Genomic DNA, 27221 nt, shown 5'->3' with positions numbered 1-27221 from the left:
TGATAAACGGCCCCTAAATGATCGAGTATAAAAGACGAATGTTTTCTAGCCGAGCGATTAAGCCATCAGCTAAGCGAATAAACTACAACCAAATAACTTTTTATAAGTGAGTAAATAATCCATACATACCAAACAACCCCGGGTTCATTCTCATGGATTATTTTATGAACTTGATAAATTGTTTTTAATCTTTGTTCCCTACTTTTAAGAACATTTTTTAATTTTTAAAGTTAATGTTTTATTTTAATAATAATAAACCAATAATGTTTCTTGTCGATATATATTCTTTTAATTATTAAGTTGTTTGTTTACCTCTTAATAGTTTCATTAAGAGACAATTTCTGAATCGTTAAGAGGTGAATCTTGTTTGACAAAAAAAAGTATGTCTCTTAATCGTTCTAAAACCCTCTGAATGATTTTGTATAACCATCCCTTAACCATTAAACGTCCTATTTTCATTGTAAACAATTACCAAACAATTATATTTCATTTTGTCGTATATCATGAGAGGCTCTTAATCATTCTGCATCAAACCATTCAACAACTATCAAACAACCCCTAATTATGATTACTGATTAATTAAAAATAGAATGCCTCCGATCTAAAAATATTTGAATTGAGTTATAGTAAACGTCAAAAAAAAAAAAAAAAGAAGATGAACAGTTCATTTAAAGCAAAGAGTTGCTATTAATCGATTTATTATCAAATAAACATCGAAATATTCAAGTAATGGATGGGTTTGCCTGTGCGCTTAATATTTTGTTTATGGAGTTGATATTCAACTTTGAAGCCTTTCAGATGAGTGATTTGTGCGTTAAGTTGTTCAAGATGGTTGGTTCGAGGTTGTGATTGCTAGAAACCGAAGATATTTTAGGGGTTTATTATTATTATTATTATTATTATTATTATTATTATATCATAATTATTTTGACCAAATTCGTTTAAATTTGTGTTTCAACTTCATACATTCTTGAGATAATGTATCGTGTTTCTATTTATATTTGATTAGTCATCATCATAAGAGATATGGAAACCGGTGGTGCAGCCAGATGCATCGGGTTCCTCTGCTCCACAGCAATCATAGAATTTGGCAGCATAGGGTGGGTCATCAGGTCCCAGTTCATAGTACCTTCAAAAAGTGGACATAAATAAGTTATCAATCTGCATTTGTAACTTAAGATCCACGCATAATCTACAATGTGCCCAAATCAGTGTTCATGAATTCGTAAACGTTATGGACTCATAGTTTCACGAATTCATAAACGCTATAGACTCACGATTAAAACGAAGTTGTAAAATTGCATTTCTAAGTTCTATTTTAAATGTTCAACAAAAAACTATTTTTATAATAAATAATCTATATGATTTTTCTTCTTCTAATATGAATGTACATTTTTCAATATCATTAGCCGATTAGAATAATATATAGAAAACATACATGTGTATATATAATTCTATATATAACATACAAATTTTCCGCCTTATTTCATGCCTTGAAAAACACCGCGCCCTTACCGTGGCGTGTAACGCTTGAGGCTTGACCTTGCCGCTATGCTACGCCACGCCTCACGCCATTTGAACCTTGGCTCAAATACACATAACCAAACCAAACCGACCCAGTAAATCCCACTCGAAAATGTGGTTTTTTTGGGGGGGAGGGGATATTTACTAAGTTATACTAAGACCTGACCTCTACCTCGAAGAGTAGAGCAGCTACATCTGTGAAGGCCTCCGACTGGTGCAAAAGTAAGAACAAACAGGTAGAAGGAACAAGGACTAGCACATGGTGAACATCGAAGAAAAGTAAGGGAGAAAAAGTAACAAGTTGGTATACTGAAAACATACAAAAAGTAAGGAAATGACACATGTAGAAACCTATCCCTTCGGTACAAAAATTATCTAAATTTCAATCATTTTCTCAAAACAAGAAAAGTCGCTTCATTTGATCTTAAGGAATGAAATCTACACACCAAAGTTCATATCTAGTGACGTGGTGACCATATACAGATTGCAAATATCAATGATCTTGTTTTTATATATAATACGTGCTAAAAACTATCATTCTTCTTCATAGAAAAGACACAGATTTTGTCCAAACTACAGATTGTCACCTGAACATATAATCACACAGAAAGAAACAGTGTGTAAAACAATGCATCAACGGAATATGTGACTCCTTCCTCCGCTTCTTAAATCTTAGGTTCCTCGCCATGCATACAAAGTCATCTGACTTTGCAGAAAAAAGGATGCATTGCCATTTACATGACACAGCAATCCTGAAGTCTGTCTATGCAAAGAGTGGGCCAATGCTGTGCATAAAGAGTGATCATGAAAGCAAGCCATTCACATTGACCGAATGTAATCCAACTCATCATTTACATTACAAATCAATGGTTAACGGTTCATAATTCTTCTCATTTTTTATCCCTTTTTACGCACAGTTTGCACAGGCTAAAGGCTTCATGGAAACAACCGCTTTACCCTTTGGGGTGGAGGTCAGTTCTGCATACATCTCACCCCCCAAACCTCGCCTTCGGGTGGGATATACTGGGCTTGATTGGTTTGGTTTAGTTTGGTTAAAGGGTCATAAGTGCCCCGTCTTCATATAATGTCTACAAAATAACATCATACATACAAAATAATGCTAGACACTGTTTGCAGGAAGTACTCTTCAATAGACAGTGCAAACATAATGTGGAAATTATGTTCCTCTAAAAACATAACTGGAAGGAGCTACAATATATCAACCATCATCGTGTTACAAGTGAAATCACCATTCGTTAGGTTGTTTAGTGGTTGTACATCTAAGACGGATTACATGTGTAGCTTTGCAGTGCCTTAAAGTAGAGGTTGTAACTACTCATCTGATAAACAATGTATGCACATTCTCTCTACCAAAAACAAAGTGAAAAAAGGCTAGTTTCTTTACAAGAAGGCTATACGGTAATTCAGCAAAAACCAAGTTCTTCAACTTTTCTAGGATTTCATCCAGGGACGGACCCAGAAATTTTTTGAAACGGTGGCATCATTTGACTATAAGAAAAAAGTATAGGGAAAAATTTTCAAACGGTGGCACCGTTTGACTATAAGAAACAAATATACGGAATTTTTTTCAAACGGTTGCACCATTTGACTAAGAAAATGACACTAACAGGATTCGAACTTGGGTCTGGGGTGGAATAAAAGCCTTGCAAACCAACTCTACCAAATAAAAACTTCGTCTCATTGTGGTTTTGAAATACATACGATGACACACAACAAATTAATACGGTTGCACCTTTCACGAACCTAAATTCTTTTACCCTTCGACAGAGGAATAATACGGTGGCACGTGCCACCGTATGCACCACTATAGGTCCGTCCCTGATTTCATCATGCTTCATAAATGGAATAAAATCCATGGTATCAAAGGATATTTAAGTATTTATGTATTCTATTCAAGTACAAGTCAACAAGATCTATCTACCCTTTACCTCCATAACCAATGAAAGGCGCAAGTGGTGCCTTGTTCACTACCAGGTGGAAAATATGGAAAAAGTTTGTAGCCAAAAACTTTAGGTAGAAGTAGGATACATATTTCAGCGTCCAAATGTTCTCCAAGATATCAAAACCCAAGACAACAGAAATATAGTGTCTAAGGGGCAGAGAATTTATCTTATCTGATAATTATTTTACCCTTGAGACCTAACTTGACTAACAGCTTTCGGTTATAACCAATTGGGTGAGAGGCCTACCTCTATGTATGGGGTCACTATAAATAATTGTGTAGTTTGTTCAGAGATGTTGAAAGTAGGAACAAGGCACTCTCTGCTTTCACCCATCATTTCTCTCTGTTTCTCATCTTAATTCTCGTTGGTTGCAACTCAAATAATACTAATGTGCAATAAATGCTATATGATGAATTTAGCAATCCATTAATCAATTATCCTTGAAGGTGCTAGATGAGGCTAAGGGAAAACTCAAGCAGGAGAATCAAGTCATGGGGATACGACTACAGGGATTGGATGCTACCTCTCAAATATAAATTGGGATGATGGCTACATGAATAAGAACCATTCACATCTAGGTAGTTTAGAATAGAAGGTTGACTGAAAGTTGAAAGGGAACCCTTAGGTTCATTAAGAATAAGGGAAACATGATGGAAGTTGGTTATGGTGGATTGGTGGGCCAAAAAGGAAAGTGACCAGAGACCTGTTGTCCAACCACCTAAGGTTCAGTTTATGTACTTCGACGATGAGGATCCCAGGGGGTGGACTAGAAAAGGTGATCTCTTATATTCATTTGGTCTATATCCAAAACCAGAAGGTAGACGTTGCCAACCTTCATCAAATCGGTAATTATTATGGTCCCAATCATACGTTATTGACAAATTCAAAGTAGGATGGGAGAAGCCTTGGAAGAACACGCCAACTAGATTAAAAGGAGAAGGTATTTAAAGCCCTATTGCAACTTCAGAACTCAAAGCAAATTCCCATTGCCACAGAGTAAATAAATTTGAGCCGATTTGAACTGTGTTGCCTGTGGTGTCTCCAGGTTTTGAGTAGATATATTTGGTTGAAACCTCTGTAACAGGGTTAGGAGAGGATATTTGTCTTTAGGTTAAATGACGGGGCCAACCATCCGCATCCAGGCTATGGAGCTGACTAGGGGGCAAGAGCTAGTAATCAACATCTAAAAAGATAAGTGTATTATAGTAGGAGTTCTAAACTTAGTACTGTCCCGAGTTATGGAGAGAACACATATGCAGTAAAGCCAAGCTATACATTATGACAGCAGCTGAGCAATAATTTATCAGCTTAGAAAGAGAAGAAAATGATCAGGCAGAAGTACTCAGAAACAAGGGGGGGGGGGGATCTGTGAGTGCCATTAACTGGTGGTATGAGGCACGACAACCTAAGGGCCTTCATACTTGGCAGGTGCAAGAATCATGTGTTCAATATACAAGTTGATGGTGAGTAAAAAGAACTTCCTGGATGAAAGTGAGAGAAAGTGTAGCATGCGAGACAAATAAGGTAATAACTACAACAGATGGTGACATAACAGAGAGTAATATGGAGTTCATAGTTACAGCTGATGGAACATAACAATGAGTAACCAAGTGCTGGATACAGCCGATAAGGGGCTAACGGTTCTCCACATTGAGGCGGTGTTGCTGAATTTTGGATGACTGTGACATGGTCCTAGGAATTCATTGATCAGAATAACTTGGTCTCATGCAAATAGATTTTCAGAAGAGGGTGATCTTCTGTTGGCAGCGGGAGAGAGTTTGGTGCATGGTACAGGACTACAGGTCATACGAATGAGCTAAAATGCACAGGGCTAAGTATATGTTCAGACGCCCAATGCAATTGTAGCCCAGCTAAGAGTCTTGCAAGTTGCAAGCTAGGAAGTCGCTGTCACAGAGAAGTTGTCAGGCCGATGTGATTCAACTCATTGAAGGCAGAACTCCAGTCAACCTTAGGCCTTATAGGCACCCAATCGTTAATCAGAAATTGGCAAGTTGGTTATGGAAATGCTTAATAGGAATAATATAGCACAGCAACTCGCCTTACAGCTCATCAGTCATCTTGGTTAAAAAAAAGATGGCAATTTGAGGATGTGTGTTGATCACAGGGAATCCAACAAAGTAACAATTAAAAACAAATACACGATTCTTGTTATGATGAGTTCTCAAATGAGCTGGGAGAGGCCAAAGTGTTTTCCAAGCTAGCATTTAACAAATAAGAATGGCAAAAGATGAAGACTGAAGAGTATATGATAACCATTACCAGCCATGGTGTACACTATGAATTAGGGTGATGCCCTTTAGTCTGACCAACACGCTGGCAACCTTTCAAGTGCTTATGAACTGTGTATTTGCAGTTTTTTCTTATGACACGCATGTTTATAGTAGCACTAAGGAGGAACAAAAGTTGCATTTACAGCAGGTCTAGAGTATTCTTATAAATCAACAACTTCATGACAAGGGAAATAAGTGTTGGTCAAAGGCAATTGAATACTTAGGCGCACTGTTTCTTATAAGGGGTTAGTTGTTGATTGAGAGAAGATTGAGCATATGCTTGCATGGCTAAGGCCTAACAACATTAAAAGAATAGGAGGTGAGGGTCTTAGGCCTTGCTAGTTAGTACAGGAAGTTCGTGAAAAGTTGTGGTATCATGTGTAAAATCCTCATTGAACTACTTAAGAAAGGCAGCTTAATTGGACTCATTTGATAGAAGATGCTTTTACAAGAAGAAAGCAAACTACCGGTTTATATTATCAAGCCCTTGGGTAACAGGAATCAAGGTTTCTCCACATATGAGAAGGAACTGCTGACTGTGGTCTTAACAAATTACTGAATGGTGCCATTATTTAAGGTTTAGCCAGTTTGCTATTAGAACAGATCATCAGTCCCGGAAGCACATATTGATTAGAGGCTCACTGCTGTTTTGTGACAGCAATTATGAAACTCATAGGTCAGGTTGGACTATGAGATGCGATTCAAAAAAAGGACAGGAGAATTTGGCAGCAGATGGATTGTCAACATGACATGAATAAGCAGGGGAGTTGTAGTGTATATGCTTATGTGCCTACTTGCGAACTGGAAATAACAAAGTTGGGCAGGTGATGACAAAGTGCAGGAGTTATTAGTGGAAGAACCTTAAGTAGACAATGAGAGTCCTACTGTCCTAGAGGTATTAAATGCAGAAAGGGTAGCCTATGTATAGGGGGAAGCTTTACTTGGGAAAAATAGGAAATTTGTGGTCATCACTAATAAAAGTGTCACATGCTTCAGGTGTTGGAGGACGTTCATGAGCCCAACTTGCATGAAGGTGGAGACCCTGCCATAGCATCCAAATATCCTGAAATGCACTTAGCTTCACCCTCCAAATGCATAGTAGCCAAATATATCTTTTGATAATGAGTAACAAAATGGTGGTGGAATATCTATTTACACTTACTTATCCACCATTGGGTTGATCCACATGAAAATGAGTAAATTTTGATTTGAGGGTTCTGAAAACAGGCGGATCTGTAGCTACCATCAAACTTGCCACCCCACTCCCAATAGTTTCTTTTTATAGAAAATACATGCGAGTTGATGCACATTCTCTCTCCAAAAAATGGAAAGACGGTGAGTTTAGTGGTCTCCATAGATTTAGTCTTCAAAATAGTTTAAGCATTATGACCTCCCTTTCCGGCGGGTTTTCCTTCCCTTAGACTGTGGCAATTCCTCATTCATTTGGCCCTTTGAACCACCACCATTGCTTCAGAATCCCACCTTATCATCCAATCCTTTTTGAAATTCCACTGACCATTGCACTCAAATCAGCAGTTTCTGAACAACCACATTTTGTTCTTGGATGTGAGGCTCAAGATTACATTTGTCATCAGGTACTCATGACTCAACTCCACTGATACCAACTGCTACAAGTAGGGACGAATGTGGTAGAATATAATCAAATGGGAGAGAACATGAAGAACAAAAAGAAAAGAATGGGGAAGAACCGGCTATCATTTCCAACATAGTTCTCATAACAGAATGTCTCCTTCCAAACTAAGTGACAATGACAACCGTCCAGCCCATTTTGCTCAAAAGTTCAAACATCAGTTGCAGCAATTATCCTTCTAACAATCTTGCCTGCCACTATCTCCTATTCATACCTGGTTTTGTCTTTTAATAAATAAAAACACATGCTTCGGTTGATCAATTAATTGCAAAATAGTTATCACCTATTGACCTTGGGATTTCTTACCTCACACTGACTTCTAGCAATTAGTTTCTTATCAAGAAAAATAACACTAAAAGTCATTTGAAAATTGCCCTCTTCTCAACCCCACTGCCCCTATCAATTAGGTTCTAATCAAGGTAAAAAAGCAAAAAGAGATCTCAATGCTAATTTTCAAATAAACAATGGTAGCCAAAAACTTTAAATCATTACATATGAAAGAGGAATCGTTCCATCTAAGAAGACCGCATATTTCAAATATCGTCATTCCTTTCATCATGGTAAATAAATCACCATTTTTCCCTCTTTGAAATGATGCAATAATTTGGGAAATAAGTAGTAGCAGTAGTATCTCGTAAAGCATCTAAAGAGGAAGTTCATCATAATCGAAAGGCAAGAAACATACCTTTTCTGATCGTCGTGACGTCGACAGACGAAGAACGTAGGATGGAATCGGCAAGCAGAAGGGTTGTTCGAAGACGGGCTGTAAGTTGCTTTACACCTCTTGCATACCACCTGCTCCCTCTCTCTTTTATCTTCTTGTTTGATTGCCATCACTTGCCCGTTTTCAACCTTATCCATCGTTTCTATACAACCGCCGTGATCTCGATAATTTTGTGTTGTCAACCAACCCTTTATTACTTTAACAGACTGATTTTCCGGCCACCGTCCAACGCCATACGAATTTAGAGTAAACTACATCTTTTGTCCCTGTGCTTTGTTGGAAATTGCCATTTTTGTTCTTCTGTTTTTAAAATTGCAATTTTCGTCCCTGTAGTTTACAATTGATTGACTTGTTCCTCCTTGTCGTTTACAATTGATTGCTTTGTTTCGAAAGTTTGATGGTTTTTAAAGATTAAGTAGGTTGAATAACGATTTTTAAAGTATAGCATCCATATTAGAAACAAAATGAAAGTACGATAGTCTACCCATATACCTATTTTTTGTATTCAGTGTTGGTGATTTTAACGTCATCAATCATTTTGGTGTGACTGTGGTTCACTCGAGATCGATTAGAGTCATAAGAAAAACATAAATAGGTTAGGAGGTGTCGAGTGCACACTCACAAATGTTACCCCTATCACCTTAGTTTGCTATAATGGCGGGGGTCAACGGAGTCGCGCCCGCTAACGGGGTTCCAAGGGGCAGAGTTTAGTGTAAGTATGAGTCTGAGTAGAGAAATTAGAAATCGGATCCTTGGGATCATATTTCTGAAGTTACCTTGGAAAATCGCGTCCTTAACTCTGGACTATAGAGTCAGAGATCTGGACTTTGCATCCAGACTTGTGATCTGGAAAAAGTTTTAAGTCTGGAACTTTGAATAATACGTCCAAGCTTAGCATCCTTTGCGTTCAGACTTATGGTCTAGAAATTCCACTAAGTTTGACAACTTTGGAACATGGAGTCATAGTTCGTGTGCTTAGACTCGGACTTGGACTCAGAGTTCGGGTATTTGGAATCAAACTTCGGTCAGAACTCTAATTCGGTTTTAACGGCTTTTCAACCTTATCCATTAACAGTTATCACCGTATGTAACTGTCGATCTCTCATATAAATGTGTAATCCTAGAATCTAGGGTATATAATCTCGATTTTCACATCGAAAAGAGAGAAAAAGTCAAGGATTATCCCAATTATTCACGAACCCAAGGCTGTTAGGGTCGAATTATTGTATTTGGAAAGTGTCTACATGCGATTCTTTGAGATTATCCAGACCCGTTATCATCTCCACAACCCTGTTTCTAACATCCACATCAACATCACTTGTAAATGTCAACTTAGCAATATAACATGTACCTTTTATCAGTTCACCAGTTACCTAAAACAACCGGTTTTTAAAAGTCTGGAAAAGTTTGAAAAAACCAACAAACTTTCTGATTTTGAGTGATTAAATCATTGGACAATTTTTTTTACCCAAAAAGATTTTGGACTTTCCAAAATCGAGTATCGACCTATAAAATTGACATGTAATTGATTATATCAGTAAAAATGATTTAAAGTAAAAAAACGAAAATGTAGAACAAAACCCAGATTTTTTTTGAAGTATATAATATTTATATACGGCAAATGCAACAAAATAAACTCATACACCCTCCTCACCGTTGGTGAGGTTTGAACCCTTGACCTCCTAGCTAGGCCAAAGGCCCTTTGGTACATGACAAAACTCAATGCCCACATTTAACACAATATGAGATAGAACAAAAACTTACTATTCCACATTTGACATGACATGATGACAAACTAAGTGGGACTGGATGTGACAAAAATGTGTTTTTTGTTCCACCAAGATACATGGAACAAGATGGGACAAGAATTGGACATAACCAAAAAAATTATTAATCTACCCTTATATAATATAATCATAATATGGTATTTGGTTATAATAGTCACCACCGTTTATCACCCGCCGCCACTACCTGTAACATACATTTTTGCAAATACGTTGCAATTATCCCCTTTATACGTGTTTATGTGATCAMAACGTAAAATTTGGAAGCAAACCCGAATGCAATAAACTATATATGAAATAGTCGGAATCATCGTACGAGGCCCGGGGCAAAACAATTGGAAAGAAACGGGTCAAAAACATCAATATCTACGTTACGGATACATAAAAACTGACTTTTATTGGAAGATATTTTTTGAAATATTTTTATTGTAAGTTGTAGATTATCTCTTTACGAACGCGTGAGCGAAAACCACGTCAAAAACGGAGGTTCGAGCGAAAAGTTATGCGATTTTTAGTGATTAGTGGTCAAACCGAGTTTTCAGCCGAGTCAACTCAGCCCCAACTCGTAAAAGTCGGTTATACATGTTATTTACCTTCTTTTTTACCCAAAACAGACTCTCATCTCCAAAACTTACTACCAGGGGTGATTTTGGCTTCATARGGGTGAATCAAGGTTGTTTCAAGGGGGTTTTGCTTGATTTTTATGCCAAATTCATCCTCCAATTAAGGCATAACTATTTCATTGGTTAATCTTTTGATTTGAAGCTAGTTAGAGATGACATCAATGAAACCTAATCTGAGTTATATTAGYAATATGTTGTATTTAGATTGGTTATAGCCTAACTAAGTTGTTATGATGCTTGATTGATGATTTGGAGCTTTCGAAAATAAAGAACATATGTTGAACTTTTATTTTCTTCATTAATGACTATTTTGGTGAAATTCTTGAGTATTGATCTTGTAATCAATAATATAAACATGGTTAGATGGTATTTTGATTGTTGAAATAAAGATTGAATCCAAAATATGGATTTTAGCCTATTTAGTTGGTGAATTTGACAGCACCGAATCTATCCGAGATGCTATTTTGAATGTGCGATAACTTCTTAACCGTAGCTCGGATTGCTACGATTCTGGATATTTTAGAAAGCTTATATGTAGATCTAAACCTGTCCTTTAGACACCTTTTAGAAATAAGGCTTCTAGGTTGGTTATAATTGCATCTAAAAACTGATAAAAAGTTGATTTTGAGCTGTGAATTATAATGACTAAAATGAGTTTAAATTAAGTTTGGTTAAGTTTTTGTTGTCGGATCTTTATGAAACTTTGGGTACATATTACAGGTGTTAAATAAGCTCACTTGGTCCTTCCAGAGTGACCGTTGGACGATGTTTAGACGTATATGGACGTAGAGCCTAAGTTGGCTCGATTTTTGAGTATCGAAAAGCACTGTGAGTTTATGGGGCTACTTAACTTGCTATTTGCTAGACATGTRTTATCTATTTGTTACTTGCTTCCACACTCATCCATGTTATGTCTCCTTATCAATTTCAAGAAATTATTGGCTATTGCACTCCGTCCTTCCATACGTGCTACTTGGTAGTTACTTTGTGTTTTACCCGGGGAGGCACGCTTAAGCCCATATTAGCTGAGATTACTCGGGTATGGTGCGTATTTGACAGTGTTAGAGTCCGGTCATTTTCCCCATTGTCCGGGATAGCTCGGGTGGGAAGATCATTCCACTGGCCGGGATAGCTCGGGTAGTATGAAATCTATGATATATATTGTTGTGCTTGCCACGATCGGGATAGCTCGGTGGCAGTACATATCAATTATTGACCTTCACACGATCTAGTTGCATACTTTGATATTCAGATGTATGATTCTCGAATGATGATTACTTATTACATGATTTACATCCTTCGTGATCATTGACTTCCATGGATTACATTTGTGAAGCTTTAGTAGTTAGTAGTTCCCGTTTACTTACTAAGCATTATGTGCTTACCCTTTTAGTTGTTCACATTTTTACAGGCTGTGTAGATAAGGCAAAGAACAAGCTCGAGTAGATTGAGATATTTGCTTTTGGTGCTTCCAGTAGCACGACTCTTTTGGTATTATATAGTTAGTCGAATACAACCATGGATTGTAAATTATTAGTTGTCTTTTGGTTGTAATTAAAGTATCTAGATAACGGGTAGCTAATGTCCTCCGTCTTGTATAGTTTAAGCTTTATGCAAATCTATTAAGTTTATTTTGTCCGTTTTAGGATATTTTGGAAAACAGGTGCTTACGGAAACGTCTTGTAAACCAAGCAGACATTTCGAATTAGAAACTCGTAAATATTATATCCCGTTTGCTTTCTAAAGGTTTAAAAATGTAACATTTGGTGGTTTGTTTATCATTTATAGAAATGAGGTATCACAAACCTTTTATCATTTATGTAATCTGGGTCTTTCAATTTGATATCAGAGCGGTGGTTTAAGTGAACTGGATACCAGCGACGGTATCCGGACTTAAACCTTGTGTCGGTATCATGTAGTAAGTATGTTTTGATTTAAACGGGATATGAACTTAAGAGAAACCTAGGTGGAAATTGGGAATTGTTATAGGATTCTAATTAATGTTATGTATACGTCGTAACTTTCAGAAAGATGGCAGACGGCGATGAAGCTAGTCACACCCCATCTAACGACAATGTAAGAGAAAAATGCTCCACACCTGGATATTTATGATGATGAGGCACCGATGTCTCCTCGAARCGAACGTTTGATGCAACGTATGACTTTATTAATTCAGCAAACGTTAGCCCAACAACGACATGATGATAAAAAGTCTGAAGATGATAAAAGTAAAGGTAAGGAGAAAGAAACGGCTGACACCTCAAAACCCAAAACTGACCGAGTCTCTTTTAAAACCTTTCGTGGTAGCGGTGCTACTGAGTTCTTTGGGAAGGTTGATCCTTTGGAGGCACTTGAATGGATATTGAATACTGAGAAGGTCTTTCGTATCACACGAGTGTTATGTGATGATAAAGTGAATTATGCAACGGCCATGTTCAAAAGTAGGGCCTTGATATGGTGGAATGCTACTTTTGCAGCTTTAGGTGAAACTGAAAAAGAAGGTATGCCTTGGGAGTCTTTCAAAACTCGATTTAACAAGCAATATTGTCCAATTGATCTACAAAAACGATTGGAGAAGGAGTTTATCATTTATAGAAATGAGGTATTACAAACCTTTTATCATTTATGTAATCTGGGTCTTTCACTGCCAGCCTCGATGATGGCCACCGCCAACCACGTCCATAATCACCATCTCCACTACCGTCAGTTACCACTACCTATCACCACCTCCACCTCATCCACAACTACTACCTCCATTCCATATTCACTACTATCGGTCGTCACCATCGCCCATTTCCCTTTGTTTTATTCTGTCTTATCTAGTTCTATCTATTCCAGTCCAATCTTGTTTGCTTACCAAATGCTACCTAAAGGATCTGAGCATCTACATTTGCTACGAACAAAACCCAGAACCCACTGTCCCCCCCTCTCTTTCTTTCTCTCTCTCTCTCTCTCTATATATATATATTTCTACATCTACTTCAAAGCCACCATCATTGTTGTTCGAATGGTTAAATGAGAATGATGCAAATTCCTAATGATTCTTTGTTTTGCCAATGAAATGTGTATATGAAGGTCGATTATGTTACAAAGGATCCATGCTTCATCGTCACTGAGTATAGATAAGAACCGTAACACATTAGTGGGTGTAAATTGCTAAATAACTAGTGTGTGGCACTGCACCTTGCGCTATGATAATACTTTTGTTCAGAAAATATGGAAGTTAGTAAAATAGGTCGATGATCACGTATCATATATTACATTAAAAAGAATCAATATTACATTTGATATATAAATCCACCTTATCATCATTTGTTGTTCTTTAATATATAATACTTAAGAGTCGAAGTGGGCTTAAACTGTTATAATGTTTTCCACATCGCCTGTTGAATTATTCATTGAGCGATGAAACGGTGCTCATCGCCCAATGAAGATTTGAAGAACTGTGCGATAATGTGTGCTCATCGAACAGAATGTAAATTTGATAACTTGCTTTGAGTGATAACCTTGGACTTAGATGAATTTTGACAATGTTTTGAGCGATAAAGAATGCTCATCGCTCAAGGCTTGTCCGGAGAAGCTATGATCATCGTCTAAGTCTTGTGCGATAAAGATGAATCCGCTTATAGTGGTGTCCGATGAAGGCCCTCATCGCTCAATGTAGCAAGCGATGAATTCTTGGTCAGTGATGACCTTGTTACTTTGTGCGATAAAGTGTTGTCCCGAGAGTGCTCCTCATCGCCTAAAGCTTCAAGCGATGAGTTCCTTATCTTGTGCGATGAGATTGAAAGTTATTTTGGATGATTGATGAAATCGCTCAATGTTATGTCCGATAACCATTTTTCATCGCCTAAGCGGTGAGCGATGACTTTGCTCATCGCCTAAGGCGTGAACAACAAGGGATGTTTCTTCAAGCCTATCTGCCTAAGGCATGGGTGATAATAATGTTCCTATGCTCATCGCTCACTACTAGAGTACTTGTCCGAATTGACTCTTGAGCTTAATTGTGTGCTTAATGGATGTCTTAATCCTATTTTCCATGATCTTAATGATTAAAGTGATGTTTTTACCTTTTTGCCCTTAAGAGCATCATATAACATTTTTGGTCAACATTGACTTTTATGTCAAAGTTTGACTTTCTTGGTCAACCATCTTGTGATTAAAGCCTAAAGACGGATTTGTCAAGATTTTAGAATTGTGTTATTGGTTTCAGTATTTGGATGGACTAGTTGGAGTTTGAGGATTTGCAATCATTATTCTCGAGTTTTCTATAAAAGGCTAGAACATTGAGTGCCTTCACTCATTTCTTTTGACCTAATCAATCAGAGGTCTTGAAGGTATGCAATCAGTGTTCTGGAGGTTCTGGAATTAATAAGATTTTTTAGTGTTTTCAGTCATGCTTCTAACCTGATCAATTAGAGGTTTGATAGTCTACAATCATTATTTTGGTGCTTTGGTTGTGATCTACGAACTTTGAGTGCCTTTAATCATTCTTCTGGCTGGGAATTTTCGATCCGATTATGGTATTCAGTTTTTTGGAAGATATAAAGAAATCGACTTATCTATCTGGTTTGACTTGCTGTTCTTGAAGCTGTGTGCATACTGTTGATTCTTCTCACCGATTCTACAAAGTCAAAGGTGTTTGTTTTGGTACTTCAAGTAAATGTTGATTACCCCATTATGAGCTTACCAAGTTTAAGTTCTTAAGCTGAATGTCTATTTAACTCGTAGTTCATTGAAATATTCTTTATCATTTACTAAAACGAAAGCTTGAGCTCGAGATGGGAATCCAATATGTTGTGCGCACCACTTCATGAATCACGCACGTGGGAGTAAACACCCTTAGTATCGGAACTATGATCCACATGCTATATTACCAAATGATGGTCCCGACACACACACATATGTGTGTGTGTGTGAAGCCACCTTTTTGTTTGCTTTTTCTATCGATGCATGATGGAATGGACCTTCTAATGTTCACCTCCACATAAGTTCCAAAAGTTTATAGCATATGATGCTATAAACTTTTATAGTTTATTAGAAAATAGAGACAAAAATAATGACATGGTTATGATACACATTGGGAACACAAACGTCCTCAAGAAGCATCTTGCATCTCTTCGGTCACTTTAGGGGGTATTTGGGATTGCTTATAAAAACAAGTTATTGATTTATTCCGGTACAATACCGGTAATAAGCATTTTTGAGTGTTTGGATAAACAACTTATACCGGTGCCAAACCGGTAATAAGAAGTTTTTGAGGAAGTTAAATTCTTTTGACTTATAATAAGTTAAGTCCTTTTGTAGAAAAACATAAGTTATTTCAAATAAGTAATTCCAAACATTCCGTTGATGCGGAGATATTTTATGTTATGTATCTTTCTCAACCAATCCCATTGCCCTTCATTCTTCGAGAATCAAAAAAGATCATTTTTCAAGTTTGAATTTGTTCATTTGGAAGTTCTTTTACGCTATTTTTATTATTGGTTTTCATTTAATACGAATATTTTGCAGAATTAGAGTCCAAAAAGGCTTATGCGTGAGTAATTTTCAACTGAATATGTAGTGTTTGCACCATGCGACACTGCAAATTTCCATTTCACTTTGCGGTCCACTTGCAAGATTATTTACTTTTGCTCCGGATACTAATATCCAAAGCAAACCCAGCTCAATTTTCCCTTTACCCACTTTGATTTCATCATATCAAACAAAAAAGATACTGTGTTTTCATCATCTCATCCACAGGTATGGAAATTAAAATCTGTTAGGCATAACAGTTTATTCACAAGTTGCTTCCTCTTGATTTCCCAATTAAACTCTCTATGTGTATACGGATGTGATTGTGTTTTGGTTTCTAATTTTATGAGGCTATTCTGTTTTCACAGATGTTCCTGAATTTTGTTCTAATTCAGGGATTTCTTTCTAATATGTAGACCTTATCCAGTGCTTAGGGATTTGTGTTTTCTGGGTTAATTCTTTGATTCACCTTTTTGACCTGTTCAGATCTATATTATTTTAATTGCAAGTGCGTTAGGAGTCAGTTCTGCCTTTTCTATTTTCACTTATAGTTTTGCAGCTCTAAATTGATCGATTGATGCTTGTTGGTTGCCTTTTGGGCATATATCTTAGGTTAAGTTAGATCTGTTGGATCTGAGTTTGATCTCAATCTAATAATTTTCTGAATTGATCAGTTGTTTATGAATATCAAAATTACAGGCTTGTTTTTTCCTTGTTTTGTTAGGGTTTAGTAGACATTTGGGTCTGAGCTGCATTAGTTGGAAGCAGAGACTTTTGGGATAAAGTATATGCAAGCCCTCTGAACTTTTAGTTGTTTGTAATTCACATAGTTTCCCTTGATAATATGATCCTCTATGTTATTGAGGTTTAAAAGTTTGCTTTTGGTTTCTAATAGCTTCATAAGTTGGTTAATTGAAGATATGCATGATTGTATGACAACCTTAGCCCAATTAGTGTTGAGTGCTCATGCAAAGCATCCTCTTTGTGTGATTTGATCTAATTTTAGGCTTTTTGACCATTAGCTTTAGCCCTTAAAAAACCTAGCACCTAGCGTGAATCGAACCTAGAACTCATGCCACAGTGGATACAAGGCCCGAAGGGATTGACTGCTAGGCCAATCCATTCAGGCTCCCAAGAGTTGTTATTAATCAAGACAGAAGAAGGTCAGATCCGAACTTGCAGACTATGATTAACAAATAGACAAAGCAATCTTAACCTTATGAAGGAAATTCTACCCTATAGATATTTAAAAAGTTCATGTCTATGAGAAGCTACAGTTTTGCTCCAAGTGTCAAACATTAGATGATCAATTTGTGAATTAGGAGATAACTATGTAGTATAAAATTCAGGATTTCAAGTTTGACTCCATTTTGACTAGAGTGAATGAGCATTTCAACTGTAAAACTTTAACAAATCAGTGTTAACTAACCGTGAGATTTGGATCCTTAGGTATCAAATATGCTATGTATCTGTGGCTTTGAGTTTCCCGCACACTACAGAGAATCTCAGCTTTTGTTCATTCATATCATTTTCATACGTCTTCCATTTTGTGGGTTCCATCTTCATTTCTCCTCACATGAAGTAAATGCACATGTAATCATGTATTTGCTTATTCCATATAAATGACACACACAAAGTAAAATGTGTTATGACCAAACTGAATTGTACCTTAGATCTTTTTTTGTTAACCTTGGGTTTCTGGGTCACCTTGCATGCACTTCAACTAATCGCAAGGGGCCCTGTAGATAACAGCCAGGAAAATCCCTGGTGGTCTTCAGGAGACTCACCAGCTCAATTGGCAAATAAAGACAGAGCCCCAAGGCCTGGCCTTAATTTGCCAATTGAGCTGGCCCTCAAGGTTACCTTTGATCATTTGAAACTGGATGTGATCATTTGGATACTTTCTTTTTTCTGTTTCTGTATTCTAATATGTCTTGTGTCTCTAACTATTGATAATGCTGCAGATAAGATGCTTTAAATAAGAGTCCAAGAAAAGCTCCTGTGTAACATCTTCAAGATGGGCACAGAACTCATCAGGCATCACGTTAAAGAAGAGAGCATGGAAATTTCATCTATTCCACCAGGTTTTGAGTCACTTACAGCCTTTTCCCTAAAGAGAGTAGATGATAGTGAAGTTGCATCTAGTTCCTCTGCCCCCATGAGTGCTTCTGGTTCACAGACAGCAAAGAAGGAACCAAGGCTTGGCTATATTGAGGATGAAGGTGTAAATAGGTCTATTAAACGTAGACCATGGATAGACCACAGTCAAATTAATAGCAGTTCTGGAGATGAATCTGATTCTTTGCAGGTCCGTTAGATTGTAAATCCTTATTTTTACTTCATTTGTTTTCTTAACTTCTTTTTCTGTAGTTCTTTTTTTCGAATAATGCACCCTGGGTCACAAAAAAGCAACAAAGTTACAATTTAGAACCCCTTTTTGAAAATTTTATCATCTATAGAAATATGAGTAAAAAGATTATTTATCAGTTCTAAAAAGGAAGGTCATTTATGAAATTGAAGTTTGTCTTGATGTTAAGTTTTAGTATGGGCTCTTTTCATGGGACGAAGACATTATGAAAAAAGTACTTTGTTTTTGCGAAGGATGGAGTAATGCTTTTGATATAATACTGCCAACTGAGGAGAATAGTTTATTATGATGCAGAATCGAACTTCAAGTGCTCAGCTCCCTAAGGGGGTTGTCCGTGGTTGTGAAGACTGCAGTACCTGCCAAAAGGTTATTAATAAATCCTCCCTCTTTTTTAAGATTTTTTTCTTTTTGATAACCATGGGTGTCCACCTTGGCTAATCTCACAGGGCCCTGAAATTAACAGTCGGGTCTGGAAAACCTCCGATGGCTCTGAGGAGACTCGAACCGGTGACCACTAGAGAGCAACCCAACTGCAGCCTGAATGGCTATATTAGAATCGCTTGATTTCCCCATGCTTATCTTTCTTTAGGGTTGCCATGGCCTACTAAATTGGCTGAATGCTCAAATTTACAGACATTAGTTTTTGAGTTCGAACATGATGGCGTAATCATTATCTTATTAATGTTTGAAGTTCAAAACCATGTTCACCTCCTTCGTTGAAACTGGCTCATGGCTCTAAATTCTGTACATTCCTATCACAGAAATATTAAACCATTAACATGCATTTCTTAAAGATCGAAAGTGCTTTAATGGGTGTTTCTACCAAATGCAACCTGAAATAAACACGTGATTATGTTCTTGCTTATCTTTATTCCTGCTATCTGTTTGCTCACGCTCTTGCACAAGCTAGGGGTTTTCACGGAAACATCCACTCTACTCTATGGTGTTAGAGTAGACGTCAAGTCTGCGTACATCTTACCCCCAAGACCCTACTTTTGAGTGGGATTTATTGGGTCCGTTGGTTTGGTTTATTCTGTTCTTGATTATGTTATGTTTGCTTTTACATATACTCCAGTTTAAAATTTCTTTATCCAGGTCATTGCAAGATGGCATCCTGGTGAAGCTCGCATGCCTGATCTATTTGAGGCTCCTGTTTTTCACCCGACTGAGGAGGTATCTCTCTCCCTCTCTCTCGTCTTCCCGGACCCTGTAAGGTTAGATTTCTAAACTCATTTCATTTGATTCCAGGAGTTTGAAGATACTCTTAAGTACATTGCAAGCATACGTGATGAAGCTGAACCTTATGGCATTTGCCGTATCATACCACCTCCTTCTTGGAAACCTCCATGCCCTCTCAAGGAAAAAACGGCGTGGGAAAGTTCAACTTTTGCTACTCGCATCCAAAGAATTGACAAACTTCAGAATCGGGATTCGTTAAGAAAATTGCTTAGACCTAATTACCACAAGAAGAGGAAACAGAGAAGATGCATGAAATCAGGGTCAGATAACGCAGGGCCTGTTGAACTCATAGTTTCTGAAGATGGTTTTGGTTTTGAACCTGGTCCAAGGGTCACCCTTAAAGACTTTCAGAGATATGCAGACGATTTCAAAAACCAGTATTTCAGGAAAAATATAAGTACCACAGATGCTGGGGGAAACTCCATTCTCCACGATAAGTGGGAACCCTCAGTAGAAATGATCGAGGGTGAATATTGGCGTATGGTAGAGAAGCCTACTGAAGAAATCGAGGTAACTAAGGATGACGAGCTTCTGCATGACTGCATTGTCTTCCATGTTAAATACTCCATCCGTCCCAAAAAAAAAGTGTCCACATTTCTATTTTAGTTTGTTCCAAAATAAGTGTCCACTTTTAAAAGTAAGTGCCTATTTACCAGTTCTACCCTTATTATCAGATGGAGAAATTCATTACCCCCTCTATTGTTGAGGGTAAGATTGTCATTTAGTTAATTAAATTTTTTAATAATTACACATTTCTAAAACTGTGTGCCTTTTTCATTGTGGAATTTATTTTGGTACGGAGGGAGTAACGCATTCTAAAACTGTATGCTCTCATTTGTCTTTCTTTTAGCTATAATCATTTTTGCGACACTATAGGTGCTTTATGGTGCTGATTTGGAAACTGGCTCATTTGGTAGTGGCTTTCCAAGACAGCCTAATCAAGTTGCAAGCGCTTCAGATGAAAAGTATGTTAGATCTGGTTGGAACTTGAACAACCTTCCTAGGATTCCAGGGTCGGTGCTTTCTTATGAGAGCAGTGATATATCTGGTGTTTTGGTCCCTTGGTTGTATATCGGAATGTGCTTTTCATCATTTTGTTGGGTGAGTGAATATTATTATTTAGATTTTCTTTGATTCTCCTGAGACGTTTCTTTACTGTTGAACATCACAAGACTTAAATTGGTACTTTATTTGTTAGTGTCCCACATCCTTGGACTATTTCTCCTCAATATATGCTGGAATTTCCCTTCTCTCCTCAGGGGCTCTTTTGGAGAGTAATCTAATGGGGTTCCACATATTCTGACATGGTATCAGAGCCAACGTCTACTACTCTAGGGCTCGACAGTCCAGGGGAAATCTGTACCCGTTTAGCCCCCTCTCGACACTTTGGGACAATCTATGCCCGTCTGGCCTCTGTTGGAGGGGGCATGTTGGAGTCCCACATTGGCTACACTTGGACCATTTCATTTTAATATATGTTGAAACCTCTGTTCTCTACCAATGGCTCTTTTGGAGAGTAATCTTATGGGGTTCCACATATTCTCACATTATTGTAGAATAAAGTAACATGGTATCAATATATGCTGTTATCATCAAATTTTAGTAAACCAAACCAAACCAAATGCACCCGCTAAATCCCTCTCGAATTAGGGTCTGTGGAGGGTAATATGTATGCAGACCTTTCTGAGGCTGTTTACGAGAGCACCTCCAACCTGCAAAAGTTTTGTGGAAAAGGTTTTGCCAATAAATTATGGAGGACTCTTAGCGTGATAGCTAAAAAAGGAATTACTCAATTCATCATGTCTTGGTAATTTAACAAGTATGAAGAAATAAGAAAGTTCAGCGTAAAGGTATTAGTTCATTCATTGGGAAGAAGGTTTTGCATTCTCATATAGAATTTGTTTGTTTTGTTTTGTTTTGTGATTGCTTCATCATTCCCTACTTTCATCTCCAATAAACAGCATGTTGAAGATCATCATTTGTATTCGATGAATTACATGCATTGGGGCGCTTCAAAATTGTGGTATGGTGTACCTGGGAAAGATGCCATTAAATTGGAGGCGGCTATGAGAAAGCATTTGCCTGATCTTTTTGCCGAACAACCAGACTTGCTTCATAAACTGGTGAGTAGTTACCTTGAGTCCATATTTGAACCAAATGGCACCATCTCAAGATTCAACGAACATCCTGGAGATATTACTTTAGTCAAAGCTTAAAATTTGCTTGTTTGGGTTATTTTATCGATCCTAGACCCTGCTTTCGAGCAGGATATACGGGGTTTCTTTACAATAGTTCGTCTTGATGTTTTTTTCAAAATAAAAACAACTTGTTTTAATTAAAGTTAATAGACTTATATGAGACAGAGGTGTTTTGGTTTGATTACCAAGAGTTTGTAACCTCTTGTGATTTTTTTTACTTGTAATTCAGGTCACACAACTTTCCCCGACCATACTAAAATCTGAGGGTGTTCCTGTTTTTCGATGCGTTCAGAATCCAGGAGAGTTCGTTCTGACCTTTCCTCGAGCATATCATTCAGGGTTCAATTGTGGGTTCAACTGTGCGGAGGCTGTAAACGTAGCCCCAGTTGACTGGTTACCTCATGGGCAAAATGCCATTGAGCTCTATCGTGAGCAGGGCCGGAAGACTTCCGTTTCACATGACAAACTGTTGCTAGGAGCTGCAAGAGATGCTGCAAAAGCTCACTGGGAACTTAATTTACTCAGAAGGAACACTCCAAATAACTTAAAATGGAAGGATGTCTGTGGGAAGGATGGGATTCTATCAAAAGCACTCAAGGTAAGTTTTTTTCCTTGTAATCATGGGCGTCCGGACTAGTTTGCATGCACCTCGACTAATCCTATGAGGCCTTGAAGTTAACAGCCAGCAAACCCTCTGATGGCCCTGAGGGTGTGTTTGGTATGTGGGTCAATACAGGACAATATAGAATAAAAACTTGTTCTCCCATGTTTGGTGCGACAAAAATGCATTTTTTCTGTTTTCATGGAAATAGGTAAAACAAAAGTCAGGATGATAGGGACAAACTTGGTAAATTACTAAACTATCCATGTCAAATTTAAAACCTAAAACCTTCCACAATTCTTTCCCACTGCCTACCTCACTCTTGTCTGGCCAATTTTGTCCAATCCTATCTGCGTAAGATGTACCCTGGGACTTGAACCGGTACCTCTGGGGAGGAAACCCAAATTTTTACCAATTAGAGCAAATCAAAAGGTCTTAAAAATAGATATTTCACCAAATTACATTGGTATTACGAGCAACTCCATAAAACAACAAAAATATATGTCTAGCAAGATCTGCCACATTAAAATATGCAATTAGCTAGAAACAGATGCAATTTGGTGGAACCTATCGTTAAAAATGACCATTATTTCTTCTTAGGCACGTGTGGAGATGGAGCGGATGAGGAGGGACTTCCATTGCAAGAGCTCGCAGGCGTTAAAGATGGAGGCCACTTTTGATGCCAACAGTGAGAGAGAATGCAGTGTATGCTATTTTGATCTACATCTCTCTGCTGCAGGTTGTCACCGCTGTTCACCCAGCAAATATTCATGCTTAAATCATGCAAAACAGTTCTGTTCTTGTTCTTCGGCAGCAAAATTTTTCCTTTTCCGTCATGATATCAACGATTTAAGTATTATGGTTGAAGCTTTGGAAGGAAAATTGAGTGCCATTTACAGATGGGTAAAACTTGATCTTGGACTTGCTCTAACTTCCTACGTATCTAAAGATGATAATTCTCCAAGCAAGAAGGAACTTCCATCTTTATCCCCAGAAAAACCTTCAGTGATCAAGCCTTCATTAATGGTGAATGATAATGTTATACTTATTAGTGATGATGAGGGTGAAATTAGTACAGCCACTGTCAGTGAGATGGATTCAACTTCGGCTTGTGATGGTGAGGCTCAAGGAGACGATGCTCGTGGGTCCCATCCGGAAAACATTTCTTGCCACGGAGTGTTCTCGAAAGATGCAAATCCTGAGAAATCTCATGATCTCTCGAGTACAAAAGAGACTGGTCGTTTCAACGGGGAAAATCCTAGCGGCCCCCTGCAGGAAACCCCACAATGTGGCAGTGGAATGCAGAAGAATGAGGAAAGACAGAAGACGAATGCATTGGATTTGAACTCGAGGTCAACAGATAATGCACGAATAGCATCGGGGAACCCATCATGCATCCAGAATAGTTTGGATAGGTACTATCGCCAGAAGGGTCCTCGAGTGGCCAAAGTTGTACGAAGGATAAACTGTAATGTTGAGCCTCTGGAATTTGGTGCAGTGCAATCTGGACATTCATGGTGTGACAATCGTGCCATTTACCCTAGAGGTATGATACATTAGACCACAAAAACAACTGCTTTACTCTTTGGGCAGAGGTCAGGTCTCTATACATCCCACCCTCCCCAGACCCCACCTTCGGGTGGGATAAACTGGCTAGTTCGGTTTATATGTTACATCAGCCTGCAAAAATAACTACTTTACTCTTTGGGGTAGAAGTCAGGTCTGTGTACATCCCCCCACCCCCCGTTACCCACCTTCGGGCAGGATATACTGGACTCATTTCGTTTGTATGATACATCAAATCAAAAGATTTGGCAGTCTTGGGAATTATGTTATTGGGAAAAATGGGAGGCTGAATTTTGTGTTTTGTGCAGGTTTCAGGAGTCGAGTTAAGTACATAAATGTTTCAGATCCTACAGACATGTGTTACTACATTTCGGAGATCCGGGATGGAGGACAGGATAGACCTCTATTTGTGGTATTTGTGAATCATTTGCCATTCTGATAATACGATTAAATTTACTATTGGATGCAATTTTATATCATTCTGACATGTAAGAAACTCATGAAAACTGTCCTCTCTTTTTGCAGGTTTCGTTGGAGAAGTGTCAAAATGAAGTATTTATTCATTTATCAGCTGCAAAAAGTTGGGAAATGGTTCGGGAGAGAGTAAATCACGAGATCTCAAAGCAACATAAGCTAGGAAGGTTAAAACTTCCTCCTTTGCAGCCTCCTGGGAGCCTCGATGGTATGGAAATGTTTGGATTTTCCTCACCCTCCATCTTGCAGGTGAATCTGTACTTCCAGATCCAAATTGTTGTTTATCAAATCAAACCAAACCAAACCAAACGAACCCATTATATCCAATATATAGGTAGGGTTTGGGCACTCTACCCCAGAAAATAGGTGGAGATCGTCTAGAAAATAGGTGGGACTTAAATGAGAGAGATGAGTTAAAATTGGTAAATTACTTAACTGCCCATTTCAAATTAAAACCATAAAGCCTTCCACGATTCTTTCACTCGCCAACCTCACTCTCGCATGCATAGTCCTATCCTGTCCAGTTCCGTCTAGTCCTATCTGCATACTTAACGCACCATAAGATGGGACATAATACAACAAAAGTTTTTTGTCCCACATTTGGCATGACATTATGCTAGGACAGAACGGGATTGAGTAGGACAAAACTGCATTTTTTTTTTGTCCCAACAAATAAGTGGAACGAAAAACAGTGTTTGTATAGACAAAATTGGTAAATTACAGAAAGACCCATATCAAATTAAAACCTAAAACTTCCACAAACTTTCACTGGCCTACTTCACTCATCCATGATCCATCCAGTCTTGTTTGGTTACCAAACGCACCATCATTGCTCTTTTCTTTCCCTTTAACATTGCCGTCTAGTCTATATGCATGTTAACATATCGTTCCAACGTCATTTGACAGCGAATTCAGTCGATGGACAGGCATCGGCTATGCAAAGAGTACTGGGAATCACGGCCTTTCCATTCGCAATCCCATAATGATGATCAGAATTCATCTGTGAAGTTTCAGGAACCAAATCATCCCGATTCTGTAATGGCTAGCCTGTTCAAGAAGGCAAGTTTAGACGAGTTAAACATATTACAGAGTGTTTTAGTTAACGGTGATTCAACTGCTAATCGAGCCAGGGTTGCAAGACTTCTCACTGAAGAGATGCGCAAGCGGTCAAGATAACCCGTAAAGATTCCAAATCTTGACCGTAAAGATTCCAATTGGAATTTAATTTCTAACTCTGTAAATACTTTGATCATGTTTAGTTACTTACAGGCTTTAGAGCAACATGTAAACGACCTAATTTGATAGAAGTGATGCTAGCAAACGTATTCTTCTCAATGTTCCTCCAAATTGACATTGGGGTTATTCATTATTGTGCTCGGAGAGTTTTGTAGGGGTTAAAGTAAGGAGAAACGGGAGATTGTCGAGTTGGGTGAATACTCGTGTTTGTTTTCGACATCACATTTATCCAAAACAGGCTATTTTTTGAGTTATCAATTTGCTTGTTATTGATGTTCATCTTACTGTTTGTTTTGTCTTGCTACATCCTTTTGGTCTCGTCATTTCTTATTGATGAACTGGAAGTCGACCTCGCCTTAAATGTCACGCAAAAACGCAAACTTCCCTCGGAATCGATTTGCTCCATTGAGTGATGGTGCCATGAGACGAAGAACTAAGGAGATTCTCATCCACCAATTCTTTGAAGCCCCTTGCTCATAATACAACATCCTCATCCCTTTGTTTCTCTCATTCCTAAAAATATGCTAAGGCGCCGTTTACCTAAACAGTTACCGATAAGTGTTTAACGGTAAAATTTTACGTCACCACTTACTAATGGGTAAGATTTTAGTTTACCAAAACGACATTACATGTAACAATTTACCCAGTAAGCGTTCACCGTGGTAAGAGTCGTCTTCATCACTTACCGGATAAAACTCTGGGTCCTTGCTTTCACTTTTACCGGGTAAGATTCTTGGTCCTTTCACATGGTGATGCCATTTGACCATAAGAAATGAATATATGAATAATATATATATATATATATATATATATATATTTACAAAATCAACATTGTTCTTATTGGTCCTTTCACCGTTAGTTCTTTGTTTTTCCTAGGTAAGGTATTGTGATAATGTCTTTATTGCAAGTTTTTTTAGAAAAATAATAAATGTGAAATTAAAAACTTACAACTAAGAAAATGACACAACAAGATTCAGATGAGAGAAAAACCATGTAAATCAATTCTACCAAAATAAACTTTGTTCTTATTGTAATTTCAAAATATATATGGTTGTACATAATAAAATGATACAGTGATACATTTCACGACCTTAATTTTTTACATTACAACGAGGAAACGAAGGGGAGCAGTGGCCCATGAGAGTACCGTATGCAATAGAGTGGGTCTACCCCTTAATGGTTTACGTTTAGTACTTAGTCGTGTGGTCAATGATATACATGAATCAAGGACTATCAATAACATTATTTGATATATCCATTTTAATTAAATTTGAATGAATTATATGATCTCTTTGGTGCTAAATGTTCTTGATATAGTGCACGTGTTATAAAAAGTTAGTTTATTTGTCTAAAATGTTGGGTTTTTTTAATCAAGACATGCATTTTAAGTATTATATATATATATATATATATATATATATATGATAAAAATCACATATATTTTACATTTTTTGTAAGATT

General features: G+C 37.6%; 2 protein-coding genes across 6 annotated transcripts; one reads left to right on the top strand and one right to left on the bottom strand.

The window, feature by feature from the left end:
- Window positions 1-929: 929 nt before the first annotated feature.
- On the bottom strand, window positions 930-8336 carry LOC112524168. The gene is made up of 2 exons (XM_025133858.1): window positions 8116-8336; window positions 930-1129 (listed from the first exon to the last, which is right to left on the bottom strand). The coding sequence occupies exons 1-2, from the start codon at window positions 8289-8291 to the stop codon at window positions 1006-1008; spliced, it is 300 nt and encodes a 99-aa protein (XP_024989626.1). The 5' UTR covers window positions 8292-8336; the 3' UTR covers window positions 930-1005.
- Window positions 8337-16108: 7772 nt separating this feature from the next.
- Window positions 16109-26016, top strand: LOC112525079 (putative lysine-specific demethylase JMJ16). Of its 5 annotated transcripts, XM_025135023.1 has the most exons (13): window positions 16147-16306; window positions 16803-16862; window positions 18043-18386; window positions 18741-18812; window positions 19542-19619; window positions 19695-20195; window positions 20562-20786; window positions 21647-21808; window positions 22113-22481; window positions 23085-24030; window positions 24359-24462; window positions 24576-24773; window positions 25431-26016. In XM_025135023.1, the coding sequence occupies exons 3-13, from the start codon at window positions 18096-18098 to the stop codon at window positions 25698-25700; spliced, it is 3216 nt and encodes a 1071-aa protein (XP_024990791.1). In that variant the 5' UTR covers window positions 16147-16306; window positions 16803-16862; window positions 18043-18095; the 3' UTR covers window positions 25701-26016. The 5 variants fall into 5 exon arrangements, with proteins under 5 accessions (XP_024990790.1, XP_024990794.1, XP_024990793.1 ...); XM_025135022.1 differs by lacking the exon at window positions 16803-16862 and having other exon boundaries at window positions 16109-16306; XM_025135026.1 differs by lacking the exon at window positions 16803-16862 and having other exon boundaries at window positions 16109-16306; window positions 24576-24732; window positions 25431-25592.
- The last annotated feature ends 1205 nt before the right edge of the window (window positions 26017-27221 follow it).

Source organism: Cynara cardunculus, assembly GCF_001531365.2.
Source record: "Cynara cardunculus var. scolymus isolate 2C chromosome LG 13, CcrdV1, whole genome shotgun sequence".
In the NCBI taxonomy this organism is placed as follows: domain Eukaryota; kingdom Viridiplantae; phylum Streptophyta; class Magnoliopsida; order Asterales; family Asteraceae; genus Cynara; species Cynara cardunculus.
Note: the sequence above shows the minus strand (reverse complement) of the source record. Positions and strands in the feature narration are given on the sequence as shown.

What these genes read in the sequence shown, in the direction of transcription:
- LOC112524168 (XM_025133858.1), bottom strand. Translation starts at nt 8,291, where the DNA reads ATGGATAAGGTTGAAAACGGGCAAGTGATGGCAATCAAACAAGAAGAT. An exon ending in CGTCACGACGATCAGAAAAG is followed by an intron (nt 1,130 to 8,115) that starts GTATGTTTCTTG and finishes CACTTTTTGAAG; the next exon opens with GTACTATGAACTGGGACCTG.
- LOC112525079 (XM_025135022.1), top strand. Translation starts at nt 18,096, where the DNA reads ATGGGCACAGAACTCATCAGGCATCACGTTAAAGAAGAGAGCATGGAA. An exon ending in ATGAATCTGATTCTTTGCAG is followed by an intron (nt 18,387 to 18,740) that starts GTCCGTTAGATT and finishes ATTATGATGCAG; the next exon opens with AATCGAACTTCAAGTGCTCA. An exon ending in TTCTATCAAAAGCACTCAAG is followed by an intron (nt 22,482 to 23,084) that starts GTAAGTTTTTTT and finishes ATTTCTTCTTAG; the next exon opens with GCACGTGTGGAGATGGAGCG.